At 44.2% G+C, this 17128-nt stretch overlaps 2 protein-coding genes across 2 annotated transcripts; one reads left to right on the top strand and one right to left on the bottom strand.

The window, feature by feature from the left end:
* Positions 1 to 9178: 9178 nt before the first annotated feature.
* On the bottom strand, positions 9179 to 10024 carry LOC125534868 (BTB/POZ and MATH domain-containing protein 2-like). The gene has a single exon (XM_048697929.1). The coding sequence runs from the start codon at positions 10022 to 10024 to the stop codon at positions 9179 to 9181; it is 846 nt and encodes a 281-aa protein (XP_048553886.1).
* Positions 10025 to 13007: 2983 nt separating this feature from the next.
* LOC125540846 (OVARIAN TUMOR DOMAIN-containing deubiquitinating enzyme 1-like) lies at positions 13008 to 16928 on the top strand. The gene is made up of 10 exons (XM_048704389.1): positions 13008 to 13280; positions 13696 to 13795; positions 13883 to 14040; positions 14613 to 14675; positions 14763 to 14846; positions 14924 to 15070; positions 15647 to 15681; positions 15798 to 15853; positions 15928 to 16019; positions 16310 to 16928. Exons 1-10 carry the CDS (start codon positions 13029 to 13031, stop codon positions 16640 to 16642), a joined length of 1320 nt encoding a protein of 439 aa, XP_048560346.1. The 5' UTR covers positions 13008 to 13028; the 3' UTR covers positions 16643 to 16928.
* The last annotated feature ends 200 nt before the right edge of the window (positions 16929 to 17128 follow it).

Below are 17128 nucleotides of genomic sequence, written 5' to 3'. Positions count from 1 at the left end.
ATTTTCTGTTTTTACGATATAAAGATAACCAATACTAGGTTTACCACTGACAGATTACACTCACCATTATTGCACATATGTGGTTGTGATAACAGTTCTGTTGGAAAGCGGTGCGATCCCTGGATGCTGAAGCTGCCGCTACACAAATGAGGGCTTTAACATACGCACTCGGCATACCGTTGTGTGTCGAAGTCGTGGACAAGAGCTTGACGGATAAGGGTGTCTTAGTGAAGCGCCTCGATTTCTTCAATGAGACAGAGTGGGAGAAGGGCCCTCTCTGTTTGACTCGGAGCTACCTTTCTTCGAGCACAGCTCCTATACCGCTGGAGTAGGGAAGCTACGATGCTGACTTGCTGTCATCTGATGGCACACCCATGCTGACCTTGCTGTGTAGGCGTGGCCACTGTGACATTCTTTACCGCAAGTGAACAAACTATAGGGAAACCTAGTAACAGTCTTGTATAGTGTGGGTGGTTGTTTGTCGGTCTGCTTCCAAACAAAACAACCTGTAATTACTTCTGCTACGAGGGGCCCTCTGCTCCTTGTTATTCTTGTTCTTGCTGATGCTGTTGTTAGTTACTCTTGTATTTGGAAGGAAGCTACAGAACAGAAGATGTGATAGGAACACATGAAGAATTATTGGGATACTGTTGTGTGCAAGATTTGCAACATCAAAAACTGGCTTATATCAGATTCCGTGACTCGTGTTCTTTGTTTTCGAATAAGCAATTTCGATATGAGCTTGACTGCTAATGCGAAGTTAAGAACTTCTTTGAAATCAAACTTAGCTTATATCAGATAAATAGAACACCGAATATGAATATTGTGTAATCTTTAATTTTAGTTCTCATCACTGGGTTCTTACCTCTTCACAAAAATAAGCGAGAGTGCATACCAAAATCTTTGCTTCAATTTGTGGCAGTAGGTTTCTAGGGCATGACTGATGCAGTATGGTGCCAATCCTAGTTACTTTCAAATATTAAAACTTGCACTTCCAGTGAAACTTAAAGGCTACTTAGATGTACAGTTAGGGAAGTCAACCATTGTAATTAATCAGATCACATTTCTTAATAGCCCAGTTTCTTCTCAGTTTGGCTGACTGATGTCTTGACGGTTTTCCAAGATGATTTTCACTTCTTTGTAGTAAAGACATGCAAGTGCCATGTAAAATGGTTTTCAATCGGAACTGAAGCCATCTATTAGCACTAACAGCGGAAATAAAAAACTCAACCAACGGGCACTAACATGTGTCGGCAAACTGAGACAACCAATAATCTTGCAACCGTAAGTTACAATCACGCTACCTGAGTAATCTCAGGACGTATAAGATCCAGATATCGATAATAAAATATATGAGTTGATAATTAAAACAGATATAGCATATCAGCAAACCTTGAGCTCTACACAAGTAACCCATCAATTCATCCCCAGAAGGCCAGAACACAACCACCACGATTTTTTTTGCGGGGTATGTCATCACATCTTAGATTCCAGTATGGCTAACGGGCTAAAAGTAGACCAAAATGTGAGGCCAAATTTATATGGACAGTAAGAATGCATTGTATGTAGTACGTTCAAGGGCAATCTAATAATACAAGAGTACATAGTTAACCTCTGATGCTCGCAACGGAGTTGTTTCAATTGAACAGTGATGATCAAGACATGTACAGGCGTATTTCAATTCAACAACAAAATTCTCTACTAATATAACAGCCAGCACATGCTTCATATTTTCTTAAGCATAAAATTCATATTACATGAGAAGGATTTGCAAAACAGAAACTCCTACAAGAATAGCGCCGCTGGGCTGCTATACTAGCAACTACAGGGTGATAAAACCCTATAAGTCAGCATGGCACGATGGTAAGCCCAAAAGGTGCTCTTTGGTTGTTCAATCTAAAACTTCAGACCTATGAAGTGACCATAGGAACAGCCTCTCTTGGATTGTTCAACTTAAAACTTCAGACCTATAAAGTGACCATAGGAACAGTCTCTCTTGGATTGTTCAACTTAATATATCTCTACTAGAAGAACGCCCGTGCGTTGCAACGGGGCCACATTAACTTTAAGAGTTCAATATTAATATTCTCATACATATCAATCCTTCTCCTCCTTCCGTCTGCCACCGAGACAGGGACCTAGACTTTGTGCTGCTCTTATTGATTTAATGAAAAAAGTTATTTATTTCTGTTAGAACACAAATGCTTAGATAGCATCTACATGTCAGGGAAGGATAATGTGGTCTGGATAGCATCTGCAAGTTAGGGTAGAATTATGCGACCGTGTAATATTTGGATAGGAACAAACATGGACGTGCGTTGCCCCGTTGCATTACTGCCCAACGAACATGGACGCCGCCGCCGGCGGCCCGGTGGAGCTCGAACCCGAGAGACTCTGCTGCTTGCTGGGAGGGGTCGGGGAGGGTCGGAGCACAGGAGCATTGACGTGAAGAGAGAGTAGGCCGGGGAGATTACTGTGCACGCCGCACAGCGACTTGGACCTCGGAGGGCCTTGGCTCTGTCAGGAGGAGGTCCCGAGTTCCTGCCGAGGACAGCCTGACGGGGGAGACGCACGGTCGCTCGCGCTGCCCGCAACACGACCACGCCCTGCCCTAGGGTTCTGCGACGGCGGCAGCGTCATCCACAGCCACACCCTCCCTGAGTCCTGCCCTGAACTGGGGTTCCGAGATGGCGGCGGTGGTGGAGGTCTCTGAGGTTGGAGAGGGGCAAGATGTAGGACGGCGGAGGCTGGAGCCTGGAGCGATGGCGGCGTCTCGGGATTGCAGGCAGGGGGACGTGCGAGGTGAGTGTTTTTTTCACCGGTTTATGTTGTGTTGCCTGCATGGATATATAGGAGAACAAATAGGTGGATTATAATTCCTTCGATTGTATCAGTGCTGGGAAAGGAAGCGAGGGACAAAAATCAATCGAGGGGTCTTTAAGAGTAGAGATTAGTTAATTGGATTTTTCTTTAAAGTCTGTTATTTGTTTCCTTAAAATTTATTATATGTTTCCTAAATCAAATTGCATTGATGGGATAGATCGATTGATTTGGATAGTCTATTATTTGTTTCCTTCACATCCATTATATGTTTCCTAAAGCAAATTGCATTGATGAGATGGATCGTTTGATTATAATTCCTTCCATTGTATCAGTGCTGGGAAAGGAAGCGAGGGACAAAAATCAATCGAGGGGCCTTTAAGAGTAGAGATTAGTTAATTGGATTTTTCTTTAAAGTCTGTTATTTGTTTCCTTAAAATTTATTATATGTTTCCTAAATCAAATTGCATTGATGGGATGGATCGGTTGATTTGGATAGTCTATTATTTGTTTCCTTCACATCCATTATATGTTTCCTAAAGCAAATTGCATTGATGAGATGGATCGTTTGATTTGGATGGATCGATTGATTTGTTTCCTTAAAATTGGATTTTTCTTTAAAGTCTGTTATTTGTTTCCTTAAAATTTATTATATGTTTCCTAAATCAAATTGCATTGATGGGATGGATCGGTTGATTTGGATAGTCTATTATTTGTTTCCTTCACATCCATTATATGTTTCCTAAAGCAAATTGCATTGATGAGATGGATCGTTTGATTTGGGTAATTTAGTAAAGTTAGGTCTGTGTCTTTTTGTACGGTAGGAAAGTGTTTGTTTAGAAGGAAATAGTGAAAAAATAAACCGATGGGGTGGTGGGAGGGGGGACGAAAAAACCCAGACGAAAGTGGTGGGAGGATGACGAAAATAAAACGGAGGTGGGAGGATGACGAAAAAAAACTAGCGAAAAAAAACCGCGCAGACTATTCACCAAGTCGTCCATTAGGAGTAGAGATTTCCTAAATCAAATTGCATTGATGGGATGGATCGATTGATTTGGATAGTCTATTATTTGTTTCCTTCACATCCATTATATGTTTCCTAAAGCAAATTGCATTGATGAGATGGATCATTTGATTTGGGTAATTTAGTAAAGTTAGATCTGTGTCTTTTTGTACGGTAGGAAAGTGTTTGTTTAGAAGAAAATAGTGAAAAAATAAACCGATGGGGTGGTGGGAGGGGGGACGAAAAAACCCAGACGAAAGTGGTGGGAGGATGACGAAAATAAAACGGAGGTGGGAGGATGACGAAAAAAACCAGCGAAAAAAAACCGCGCAGACTATTCACCAAGTCATCCATTAGGAGTAGAGACTCCTAATGGAGCAGTTGGTAGTCTCGCTTCCAGGTTTTTTTTCGTCCCACCACTTTCGTCCGGTTTTTTTTCGTAGGTTAACCGTCATAGATTTTTTTCGTCGCCTCCCCCACTTCATCGGTTTATTTTCACTTCACCCTCTCACACAACGAAAAAAACTGAACGGATCAAAACTTTCCATACTGACGCAAATTATTTAGTAATGTCTTTATGTAAAAGAATCAATCACAATCAATCTCTAAAGATCAAATCTAAATTAATTAATCTTCATAACGTTTGTTTCCTTCCGAATCACGTCCATAACTTTCCTTCCTTGTTTGGGCAGAAACTGTTTGGTAGCAGAGATTATGAAGCTTCCTATGAGTGTAGTAATAGGAAGTATTCTTTTTCTTGATGATTCGTTTTCATGCATGATGATAGTAAATTAGGCCAACATTCACCACTATTTATCAACGTCATCAATCGTATCCATTCCTACCAGTTTTAAGGGAATCTGCTCGCTATGTCTTTTTTAAGGGGATCCGCTCGCTAAGTCGTCGTCGCACGTTATTTTCACAAACAATTCCCCTAAAAAAAGGCGTGGGTATTGGTAGTTGAACGCCCGCTAGGTTTTCCGCCTGTCCCATCCTCGCGCTGTGTCGCCGCCACCCGCCGAATTTCCAGCCGCCCGAGCCCGTTAACTTCGCCAGCCATCGGATCGACTGCCCCCGCCCCAAACCCCCATCCCCGAGCACTAGCTATCGCCGCGTTGCCGCCCCAAGCTCCACGCCACCGGGAACGAATCAAGCGCCGTCCCGACACCGCCGTCGCCGGCCCAGCACCTCCAGCCTTGCATGGACAGCTTCAATGTGCAGTCTCCCTTGCTGCCTCACCTTCTGCCAGTGCATGCAGCGGCGGGGTTGGACGCGTGCGTGCTTGCTAGCTTGCTCTCCGTGCGTACGTACTTGCTCTGCGTGCGTCGCACCGGCCAATGCGCATGATGCGTGTGTGCCTGCTTTTCTGTATGTGTATGCCAGCATGATGCGTGTGTGCGTTGCTGTGTGTGTATGATATAGATGGCCCGAGTGTGTGCATGCTGTGCTCTGCTCTGCTCTCTGCTGATCTATGTGTTGGTGCTCCTGCTATATGTTCATGTCATACAAATGAAATTTCTGTTAATCTTCTGACATGTTGAGTTGGTTCTCTCTGTCTTCTGAGGGGGTGAATGCAAAGCAATCTATTAAGCCAGGCACTATTGCTGAGCTAAATTGACAGAAAAATATTGGTAGCCATAGTTGTAGTTTAAGTAGTAGCGAGTTGTCTGATATGTATAAAGAGCCCGTTGCAACTGAGTCCGTTGCTAAATTGACAAAAAAAGATCGCCAGTGTCACTTGATATGTATGAGAATATTAAATGTATTATTAACATGATTAATATTGAACTCTTAACCCTAATGTGACCCCGTTGCAACACACGGGCGTTCTTCTAGTATAAGGTAGTATTGATCATTGATAGCAGGGCCGGCCCTGAGGGGGGGGGGGGGGGGGGGGGGGGGGGGGGGGGGGGGGGCGGCCGCCCCGGGCCCCCGATGGCTAATGACTTGGTTTCCTTACGTTGTGATATTTAGAAAATAATTGTGATTTTTAGGAAATAATTTTTTTCCCTTGTTAACAGATTGACTGATTCTTAAAATGGTAATCAATTATTTCCCATTTTACAGATCGAGTGATTTTTTACACGTGTGATATTTAGGAAAGAATACTTTCCCATGTAACAGATTGACTGATTCTCAAAAAGGGAAACAACTATAACAGACAGATAGATTAATTCCGGCCTTGCCGCACGCGCGTAGTCTTCTCATCTTTCTACTTCTTCTCTGGGACGAAACAGCCATGCTAATACCAAGGTCGCCTGCGTTGTCTACTTGTGATTTTCGGAGATTCCATTAACCTCCTCTTCAACGCAAATCTTCTGTTTTTAGTCCTGTCAGATTGTTCGGTTCGTGAAGTTAATTCTCTTACATCTCTCTCTCTCTCACTCTAATTTCTTGTATTGTTTGGGAATAGAAAATGGAAACTCGGATTTCTCTTCGTGATTCGTATGCAGAAGCAAAAGCTTGCAATTTTGAATTTTCTAGCCATCCAGGTACATCGCTCCATGACTCTTTCTTAGCATTTATGTATTATTTAATTAGTACTGTTCTTAATTTCTTGTATTGTAGATTTTATTTGGATAATATCATCTAACAACGTGAAAAAAATAGAGAAAAAAACGTGAAAAAAAAGAGAACATGCAAATGAGTTTATTGAGTAGAAAAGTACCTCTGCTAGGGATTTCGAGGAATTAGCTTTAGTTAGTTATTGCTGAATAACAACCTAGCGAAAAATTATAGAATGATAAAATTTTGAGTTGGCACCGAAGGGAAAAATATAAGTATTGATTGGCAAGACCGACCAAATTTTATGTGAATGATTATGGCCCCAGTTTTTCTGAATAGTCGACATGACAAGGCAACATAAATTCTAGTGTAACAAGTATTTATTTGTATTTGAAATAGAAAAAAATATGTGGGTTTAGGGCCCCTTTTTGTTATCTTGCCCCGGGCCCCCGAAATCTCAGGACCGGGCCTGATTGATAGGTTCTTTTCCGATCGAACAGAGGAGGAAGGAGAGGAGCTCACGATGGCTGTTTGGTAGGCGATGCCAAACAATCTCGCCGGTGGCAGCGGGTCCGTCCAACGGAAGATGCCGCCACGCAACTTGGCTGCCTCGATGAAATGAGCCCCTTCACCTCTGCTGTAGAGAAATCATCCTGGTGATGCTGCACAATGATGAGAGAGGAAGAGAGGAAGAGAGAGGGGGGTGGGGGGGGAGGGAGAGAGAGAGATAAAAGCAATTCAGTCCTTGTAGAGTGGACCTCGTGGGAGATGAGCTCATTGCGATGGGCCGTGTGCCCCAGCCAGCCGTATGGCTACCAGTGATAGCAAAGGAGAACAAGGGCCTCCACAGATCGAAGAAAAGACAACCCCAGGAAAAAGATCAGTTTATCTCAATTTCCAACTGCCACCCCAACATTACGGTCCTTAATTTTACACCTCTAAACCTTTTCAGCGATAACCTTGGCAAAGCAACATGACCACTCAAATGTCCTGAGCTGTGGCATGCTTTTTGTTGTTGTTGTTGAACAATGAACCCGACTAATCCCCTTTCCATTTTCATAACGGAAATACAAAGTTTTCTGAAAAGGGAAAGTCAAGTACATGCACCGCCTGGAAACCCACTATGGATGCTCGGTATCGAAATGTCCACTATGGGGAAAAACCCGACGACACAAAAGATACTATCTTATCAAAACACAAACATGCCCGCTCACACCCAACTTCAGGTCTAACTGGGAATCAAACGACAGAGCCACTACTCAGCTATATTGCTAGTAGAAGATCACAGCAGCACCATGGCCTAAACTCTTTGACAGTCCTCCTAACAACCAGCCAAGGAAGCACCATCTTGTACCGCCGCACAAATTCTCATCAGGTTGTAAGCGTTGTCTTCAGCATCACCGCCCCTTGCTCTAGTGCAGTCTGATCCCCAGTCTTCTGTAGCCCTGCCCAAAACAACAAGGAAGCGCAGGCCATGAGAACAACTTCAGAAGGGGTCTTAGCCTCTTAGGAAGCTCGAACTCAAAGGTCGCTCTGTTACGGCAAGTCCAAATTGCCCAACAAATGGCAGCCAGGCAAACAGTATAAAACTTCTCACCATCAGGAAAAAAAGACATAAAACCAAGAGTAAAATTGACGCGAGTTATTAGGACATAGATCAGTACCAAATACCGATCCGACCGAGCGCCAGGCAACTCTAGCAACCGGACATCTTTTTCCAATAAAAGGCAAGAGTTTGCGTTTCACCGCATTGAACGGGAAGACATCGGGGGTACAACCTCCAGGAAGGAGGGACACACGCGCGCACGCACACACACACACGACCGTCCTCACCAAGCGACTACAACTAGGTAAGGAGGTGCCCTCAACTACAGACACACAACGACATTAGGCCTCGCCTAGCCTGGCCTCGAGCCAAAGATGGCGAGGCGCTGAGACTCAGAGCAACAGGGCAGCATCACCGCCATTGCTAGAAACCTTCAGGCCGAGACTTAGCAACTCTAGCGACCGGACATAGAAAAACAAATGTTGAGATATTTCTCCATCATTGCAAAAAGAGCATTTATAGGGTTTCCTGGCCAGTTTCTCCTAGATATCACATCCCTCATTAAAACAGCATCATGTGACAGTTGCCACAAAATATTTGTATTTCTAAAGGAATTTTAGATCTCTAAATCCATCTGTAGTCACAACCAGATAGATGTTTTTCCAGAAATTCATACACAGATTTAGCAGCAAAGATACTCTTACCCCCCAAGGACCACCTGATACTATCAGGAACAAAAGAAAGGTTCAAACCACCAACTATATCTAATACATTATTCTACTGATTTAGAAGCTCAGGAGACAATCTTCTTCTGATGAAAATATTGATATTTATATCAGAACATTCCTTGACTGTACACTCTTGGTAATTACAGACACTAAAGAGCTGAGGAAATGTTTCACATAAGGGGGCATTGTCATTTAAAGGATCTTTCCATAACACGGCGATGTCGTCAGAGTTGATTACTATTTTTCTGCCAGCCATATAGTGTTCTTTTACTCTCAATAATAGCTTTCCAACAAGCAGAGTCATTGAATTTCTCCTGACGACTGCATGTACGTAGCTAGCTTAGACTACCCATATAGTAGTAGTTATGAGCATACGAAAAGTAAATATCTCTAAATCTTCAGGACAGGACAAGGCATGTCCAATCCAAGACTGAACAGAAACGATAGCAACTAGCTCAATACTGCAAGAAAAGATCTGCAATGGGAACATGAGCTTAAAGCTCAGGCTCCCAGCTGAACAAATACAGTTAGAAGAAGCGTTCCTTCCAATATGCTTGAAAAAGTATTAGAAATAACTCACTCTGTTCCATTCTCACACGCATAAATCCTGTCATGTAGCCGCTCTCTGAGCTCAGCAGCAACGGATGGGAACTTGACAAGCAACAACCCATAACTCTCAGTGAACATGGCCTCTTTCAAATTTTTGCCCAGCACGATGAAGTCCATGCACTTGCTCTTCAACTCTGCACAGCTGTAGGTTTCGGCGCAAGCTAAGATAGTTGCGGCTGTTTCTACAGACACCTCCTCCCATAACTTGTGCGCGCAAATAATCTTTAGCCTGTCAAGTGCATACCGGTCGGCCGCAGCAAGCAGATCCTGAAGCATGTCAATGGGACAGCCCCCAGGCAGGTTGTCTGCGGGCAAGGCATCCGTGTACATGTACCTAAGCATAACTCCAAATGTCGCAGGCGTGATGTCCTGCAGCGTGATGGATGGCATTGTAGCCTCGGACATGGAGCCGAAGAGCTCCGCCCTGAAGACCGGCGAACGAGCGGCTAGCACTGCTCGGTGAGCGGGGAACATCTGGCCCTCGACGATGAATGACACATCTGTCCCCTCGGCCTGATCTAGCAGTTGGCCGAGATGGGCCCCGATGTCTGAGGGCGGCACCGGAGTGGAGCTTTCATCGATGACCATGATGGAGCACAAAAATGTAATGTGCCCATCAGCCGTTGTGTAATTTCTCTCCGCCAGACTTCCTGCGATGAACTGAGCCCATCCCCAGGTGCGGCCGTTCCCGTCGTCCGCCATGGTAGTCTCGCAGTCACGAAGAGTGGTCTTTCTTTGGCGCATTGACGGCCTGCCGCCCCTGTCCATCAAGCAAACCTCGAAGACAGGCATGACGGTTGTGGATTCGCCCATGTGCCTGAGGAAGACTTAAATGTACTTGCCCCCGTCGGAGACCTTCTCCCCGCGGAGCAAGCACTCGACCCTCCAGAGGCTCTCCTTCCCGACGGAGACGGTGTGGGAGTAGACGGCCTTGCCGATGGGGAGCTCCTGGCTTTGCTTGTAGTCCACGCGCAGCTTGAGGACGGCGGAAGCCACCATGGTGGTTCGCGGCTCTGGCCCGGACGTCCTGGCTCGCTTGTTCACTACACACGCCGACGCAGTCAGTCAGTCAGAAATCTACGCTTGAGAAACCGGAAAGAAGAGCAAAATTAAGAAGGCACTCACTCGCCGGATTTGCTAAGCCGCCGGAGGTGGCGATCTGCGCTCATGCGCCGCCGGCTGCGCCTACGAACTCTCGTCGCCGGCCCTCCTGTGGTCCGCCGTGCGCCCTTCCTCCGTCGTCACCGCCGCCGCCGAGGGGGGGGCAATGGCTGGAGGACGAACCTACGGGGCGCCCCCCCCCCCCCCCCCCCAATTACTCGCAACACTTCCGCCGGTTCTTCTTTGCGGGGACTCGGCCCAATCAGGGGCGTAATGGGCCGCGCTCCAGCCTTCTCTGTGTGGACACGACGTCGCTTTTGTTTTGTTAGCCAAAAAAAATCACAAATTTATTTTCTTTTTGCGAATTAAAATTCACAATTTGCCTTTTCCTAATTACTCTCTCCGTTTCTAAATATAAGTATTTTTAGAGATTCCACAATGGACTACATACGGAGCAAAATGAGTGAATCTACACTCCAAAATATGTCTATATACATCCGTATGTAGTTTGTAGTGGAATCTCTAAAAAGATTTATATTTAGAAACGGAGGGGGTAAAATTTTGTTGCAAAAAGAAGGACATAATGTATCATCATCTCCCCCAACCGATGATGCAGAAAAAAACATTCACTCACCTCTGACCAAATTGACAACATCATCTTGGTTTGCAACGAACACACACAAGCCATATCCATGAACTACAAAATGCACAACATTATTCTACAAGTAATCATAAAAATGATAACTTCAGAGACCAAAAGATGATCCATTAACTTTCAGTTGCATTACATAGTGCAACAACAACACATACAAAGCAAAAGATTGTAACTTGACACTGACAACAGTAGCACATACTACAAGTTCATCTCCTAAACAATTGAGCATGGACACTAACATAGCTAACAACACAAAAGCACACTAACTCCATCATCTTCATCAGTTCTTCACCAGTGAAATGGCTACCATCGCTAAAAGTAGAATGACTGTTGCCATCAGTGCCTTCATCATCAGCGGCATTTCATTGCCTAACCCTAGGAGTGCCTCTGCTTGCTACTTGCCATGCTACCTACAACTCTTCCATGAATTCCATCTTCAATGCCTAGAAGCATACGGCTTTCATCCACTTCACCTGCAAACCTTCTGCTCCTTTCTCGAATCAGCTCTTCCCTCCTAACCTCTGTAGCTCGTAATGCATCTCATGCTTCGTTGCCAATGAGGAACTGCTTATCCAAAAGGTAGGCAGCGTATTCCAACTCCCAATTCTAGGTCCTAAGAACAAAATTGACAAACAAACGCCAAAAATCACCATGACAAGTTCCACAAAAATCAACCAAAACGAAGAACTAGGGATGCACTCCACTTACACCGACAGGACACCTGTAGAAGACCCCCCCCCCCTTCATGCTTCTTCGTGCTAAAGAGATAGAACTTCATGCGAGTGCGGCACTTCGGGCATCTGATGAGCGGCACCACCACCGAACGACCGACGAGCGATCACCTGACCAAGCTTGTCGACATGGCAGAGGCAAGTAACCTCCAAGACGTGGGGAGTGGGCGGCGACAAGCAAGCTCCAACAGGGAGAGGGCGGGGAGTGGGCGGCGACAAGCAAGCTCCAACAGAGAGAGGGCGGTGGCAAGCAAGCTCCACTGCGGCGGCGGCAAGAAATGGGGAATTAGTGATTTGAGAGGCCGACGGGATTCCGCAACTACGTGATTTCAGGGGGTCGATGGAAATTACATGCGCCAACAAATTTACAAAAATAACACCAAGCGGGAGGATGTGGACGCCTTTGACTGGTCAAACCGAGCGACGGCGAGTGGCATAGGCAGAACAGTGACGGTACAAACACGTCATGCTGTATTGGCCATATTCTAAGTATAGTGACTAAAGAGAGCTTTCTTCTTAAGTTCAGTGACTGCCATTGCCTTTTACCCAATCTAGAAAAACACAAAGTCACCCCTCATTTCTGCTTAAATCTGGGTTGTTTATTGGGTGTGTCTGGTTTGGTGTCAAAAGTCTAGGCATGCCACCCCCGTCTTATTTTTTTCCTTTTTAGAGAATGGGTGATCTGGAGAGGTGGAGTGTCTGTAAAGTATGTGTTCGAGATTGGTCGACCGATTCTGCTCGTTTCCCAACACAAATCATCGAATGCATGAAAATCCAACACGACACTTGTAAGATTCATCCTGCATGCACAAGACAAAAGAGACTGAAGAAGGTCCACGTCCTACTGTCACACACTGAACCAATTAGATACTTTGCTTTAAGACAAAAATCTGGCACGTATTTGGACTTGTGGAAATTATTTATACATTACCTATGCCTCCTCACATCATGGTGCACTATGGAGATCCGTGCCATCCTATTGGCCACATGGCATCTTACCGTTTTGCCGGTTTGTACTCTGATTTTCTCTTTTGGTCAAAAAAATATTTCATGGGGAAAAATCATGTAAATGTCCATGCGCATTTGTACATTAGTTAATACAAAAGCTGAAATGGGTAATTTTCTATGTTGCATATGTTCAAGCAAACGTTCTGTTTCCAAGTTTCCCGCAAAAGAAAAAATAAAGAATGTTTCGGCCTTTCTACGACTTGCAACGGTGCCCGTTGGAGTATAAATATGGACCAGTTGGGTCCCTGGAGAGGAGCGATACACAAATTCCACAGGAGACGAGGGGAGAAGACAGAAAAGGCAAACTCCAGCGAGGAAAGAAATGGGCCCGAAGAGAAAACTGGATGACCTGGCCCAGCCATCCAGCGCGGGAAGCAGCGGAGACCACGGCGGCGGCGGCGGCGGCGGCGGCGGAGGCGATGATCGACCGACGAAGGCGCCACGGCTCTCGCCGTCGCCGCCACCGCCGCCACCGCCCGCGCAGTCGCCCTCTCGCGACCAGACGGCGCTTCCCACCTCACCGCCCCCGCTTCAGCCGCCAGGGTCCCCGCCGCCTCCCGCCGACAAGGATCCGGTGAGTTCCCACCGTCTTGTACCAGCTTGGGTTGCGATTGCTCGGCGATCTTTTCGCCAGAATTTGGCGCCTCCGGGTGTTCTTTATGTCGTTCTTGGCCTGTTTCTTGCGCCCAATTTGTCGTTCTTGGCTGTCGGGTCGGTGAGGTGGCTGTAGCATGCATATGGGGGGATGAGTTCTTGGCTGTAGCATATGGCGCGGTCGTAGGTTCTTCGAATGGATTGGTTTGATACTCGCCGACCCTTCTGCAAGTTCTTGCAGTTCGTGGGGAGATGGATGGGGTTTTCTATTTTGACCCAAAATTGTGTTCTGTTAATTCTTGGTATAATCGGCTGAAATTGGTAACCTAAGAATGATGCTCTGGTTTTCCCTGCAAAGAATTATTTCTCGATTCCCTGTTCACTCCATTTTTCAGGTGGAGCTGGAAGAAGGGGAGCTAGAAGATGATGCAGATTCACGGGAGGAGGAAGAGGATGATCAGGATTCGGATGAGGAGCTCGGAGGATCACTTCCTGGTAACTTCTTCTGTGTACTCTTCATGAGTGATCGAGGAAACATCCCAGATGATATCATTTCATAGTAACCTATTATCTACTGTTCAGAACTTGCACTCGGCACACAAGATTATCTTTCACTGCGAGAAACCTCGAGCCAGTTGCTGGATGGCCACAGAACGTACCTCAAACCACAAAAGGACTGCCGTGTCCTCATTGGTGGTTTCCGGTGTCCAGATGCTCTCCCGACAGCATTAGGAAGTGAGGTGAGAATGCTATACCTCAGAGTTTTTGTAAGCTCTTCAACCATGAAGTGGATGCACTCTACAATACAGTAAATTCTCTTTCTTGTGCATGGTTCAATTTCAGACCGCCTGAATGTAGACCTCCCAAATGTCTTATTACCATCGACTATCACAAGATAATTTTTTGCCAATTGACATGATATTTGGGAGTTACATTCTCAAACATTTCCAGTATAAGCTTGTTTACTGCCCCAGTCGTTCTGTGTTTGTTTATTCTTTCAGTATATAATTCCTTAGATGTTGTATTGACTATTAAGCAATTGCACAGTGGAAAGTACTCTGATGTCGGCAGATGTTAAATGAATATCACTGTGAATTGTAATCAATATTTTGCACCTTTTTTTTCTGCTTTTTTGGAAACAAAAGTTCTCTTACCATGAAGTACTCTGTTTTTTTCCATGTGTGAGAACCATAAAAACAATTTTGCTTCATCAGCATTACTATTCAAATCCATGCTCAAGTTAGATGAATGCTGCATATCGCCCATCATACCTTAATGCTACCTTTTGTGATTCTTCTTCTTGGTATTGTAGGAACAACTCTCAGAATTGGTTCGTGAATGTCCAGATAACTCCATCATCCAGGAAAAGATGAAGGTTTGTCTGCATTCAATTAATTTTATGCTAGAAACATTGTCATGATTTAGTTTGTTGTACATATCTGAAAATCATTTTCTTATATAGATTCTCAGTAAGCATTATGTGCTCTTCCGAAGAACTCGCCAAGATGGCAGCTGCTTTTACAGAGCTTTTCTGTTTTCCTACATGGTAACTGTTTCAGTTTACTTACTCATGATGATTTCTTGATCTGCATGGAAATGTAATATAAATAGGCTTGTCTACAGGAGATCCTTGGACAAATGCAAGATAAACAAGCTGAGGTTACTCGTCTTATGGAATGTTTCGAAATGTATACAGATAGATTCTCTCGTCTTAAGTGGGACGAAGCATACTTCTTAAATCCTGAAAAATACTTCTCAAGTGTTGTTTCTGTAAGTACTGTACTAGCTTGCAAAAGCATAAACCTTTTTTGCCTTATCTCCTTATCCATTTACATGCAAAATAATTATGTGGAACGAATATACTTGCTAACAATTGTATGTATCTCTTGTGTTGCCTGAATTGTTCTGAAAAATAACTGAACTCGTTCTGCCTCCTCAGATTTTTAGTCTGAACGATGCCTTAAAGAAAATAACAAATAGATAAGATGGTGTAGAGTGCAGGACAACTACATGGGTAGGGCACTAGAATGTTTCATTCTTTCACAGTTGTATAAAATTTTCAGTTTGCCATGTTTTATTTTGTTCTTGATGATTGTAGTTTTACTTTCAAATTTTTGCTACATTATGGGCACTATCTAACAGCTATAAGTGCTTACTGCTAACACTAAATTCACTATGGACATAATTGAGCATTATGTATAAATCAAAATGATCTTTGGTCGAACTTATATGATATTGTTTCGCCACTACTTCTGGAAGAGGGATGGACTCCTGTAGCACTTTGACATTCTCTTCATGATATAGCTTAAATTACATACATAACCTAGTGTCTTCACTTTGTTTCAGGAGCTCAATGAGGTTCTCAACGTCATTGCAGCAGGGTATGTGTATGTTTTAAGTTGATATTCATAGAAAGGTCTTGACGATATGTTTAAGATACCCTTATTTCGTGTTAGTTATATTTTTGTTTACAAACAAGTTCGTTTGTCTTTTGTAGTTGTACTTCTGAATGGCTGTACCAGAGAAGCCTGCAGGAGTCCTTTTCAGGCAGGAGTAAGGATATCAGTCCTTGTTTAGGATGTGTTGTTTCTCTATTTGTTCTTTATATAACATGTTGTTTTTGCCAGTTATATCTTTCCTTAGGTTGCTTACTGAGACTGAAATCCGGACAGAAGAGTTCTACAAGCAATCTATCCCCAAAAATGTGAATGTCCTCCAGGTGGAGTTTCTGCTCCCATGTACTATCCTCGGATATCATCCTCGATATAGTACAGACGGATTATCTTGTCCTGTGTCTTTGAGACTTAGCATACTTATTAAAGTTTTATCAGCAATTCTCGTGGTGTATGAGTTTACCTTTCTCTCTGGATAATAAACATTTAAACTCAGAAATAAAGTTTGCCACTGGTCAATTTTTGTGATTTAAGGTAATAAAGGATTAACCAATACTACGTTTACCACTCACAGATTACACTCACCATTATTTCATATATATGGTTGTGATAACAGTTCTGTTGGAAAACGGTGCGATCGCTGGATGCTGAAGCTACCACTACACAAATGAGGGCTTTGACATACACGCTCGGCATACCGTTGCGTGTCGAAGTCGTGGATAAGAGCTCGACGGGTCAAGTTGTGTTAGTGAAGCGCCTCGATTTCTTTCATCAGTCAGACTTGAACAAGGGCCCTCTCCATTTGACTCGGAGCTACCTTTCCTCGAGCACAGCTCCTAAACTGCTGGAGGAGGGAAGCAACGACGCCGACTTGTTATCATCTGATGGCGCACCCTTGCTGACCTTGTTGTGTAGGCGTGGTCACTGTGACATTCTTTACCGCAAGTGAACAAACTTTGCGAGTTCGCTTTGTTGACAAAAACTTCCTCCGGGATGATTACAGGGAAGCCTACCGACAATCTTGTATAGTGTGTGTGCGTGCGCCCGTTTGTGGGTCTGCTCCCAAACAACCTGTGACTCCTCTGCTCCTTGGTTTTCTCATTCTTGCTGATGCTGTTGTTAGTTACTCCTGTATTTGAAAGGAAGCTACAGGATGGAAGATGTGATAGGAACATATGAAGAATTATTGGGATACTGTTGTTTGCAAGTTTTGCCACATCAAATCTGGCTTATATCAGATTCTGTGACTTGTGATTTTCTTTTTTGAATAAGCAATTTCAATATGAGTTTGACTGCTAATGCGAAGTCAAGAACTTCTTTAAAACCAAACTTAGCTTATATCAGATGAATGGGACATTGGATATGAATCTTGTGTAATCTTTAATTTTATTTTTCTTCACTGGATTCTTACCTCTTCACAAATAAGCGAGAGTGC

Source organism: Triticum urartu, chromosome 2 (assembly GCF_003073215.2).
Source record: "Triticum urartu cultivar G1812 chromosome 2, Tu2.1, whole genome shotgun sequence".
NCBI lineage: Eukaryota > Viridiplantae > Streptophyta > Magnoliopsida > Poales > Poaceae > Triticum > Triticum urartu.
This window is presented reverse-complemented; position numbering and strand designations above follow the sequence as displayed.

What these genes read in the sequence shown, in the direction of transcription:
- LOC125534868 (XM_048697929.1), bottom strand. Translation starts at nt 10,024, where the DNA reads ATGGGCGAATCCACAACCGTCATGCCTGTCTTCGAGGTTTGCTTGATG.
- LOC125540846 (XM_048704389.1), top strand. Translation starts at nt 13,029, where the DNA reads ATGGGCCCGAAGAGAAAACTGGATGACCTGGCCCAGCCATCCAGCGCG. An exon ending in TCATCCAGGAAAAGATGAAG is followed by an intron (nt 14,676 to 14,762) that starts GTTTGTCTGCAT and finishes TTTCTTATATAG; the next exon opens with ATTCTCAGTAAGCATTATGT. An exon ending in GGAGTCCTTTTCAGGCAGGA is followed by an intron (nt 15,854 to 15,927) that starts GTAAGGATATCA and finishes TGTTTTTGCCAG; the next exon opens with TTATATCTTTCCTTAGGTTG.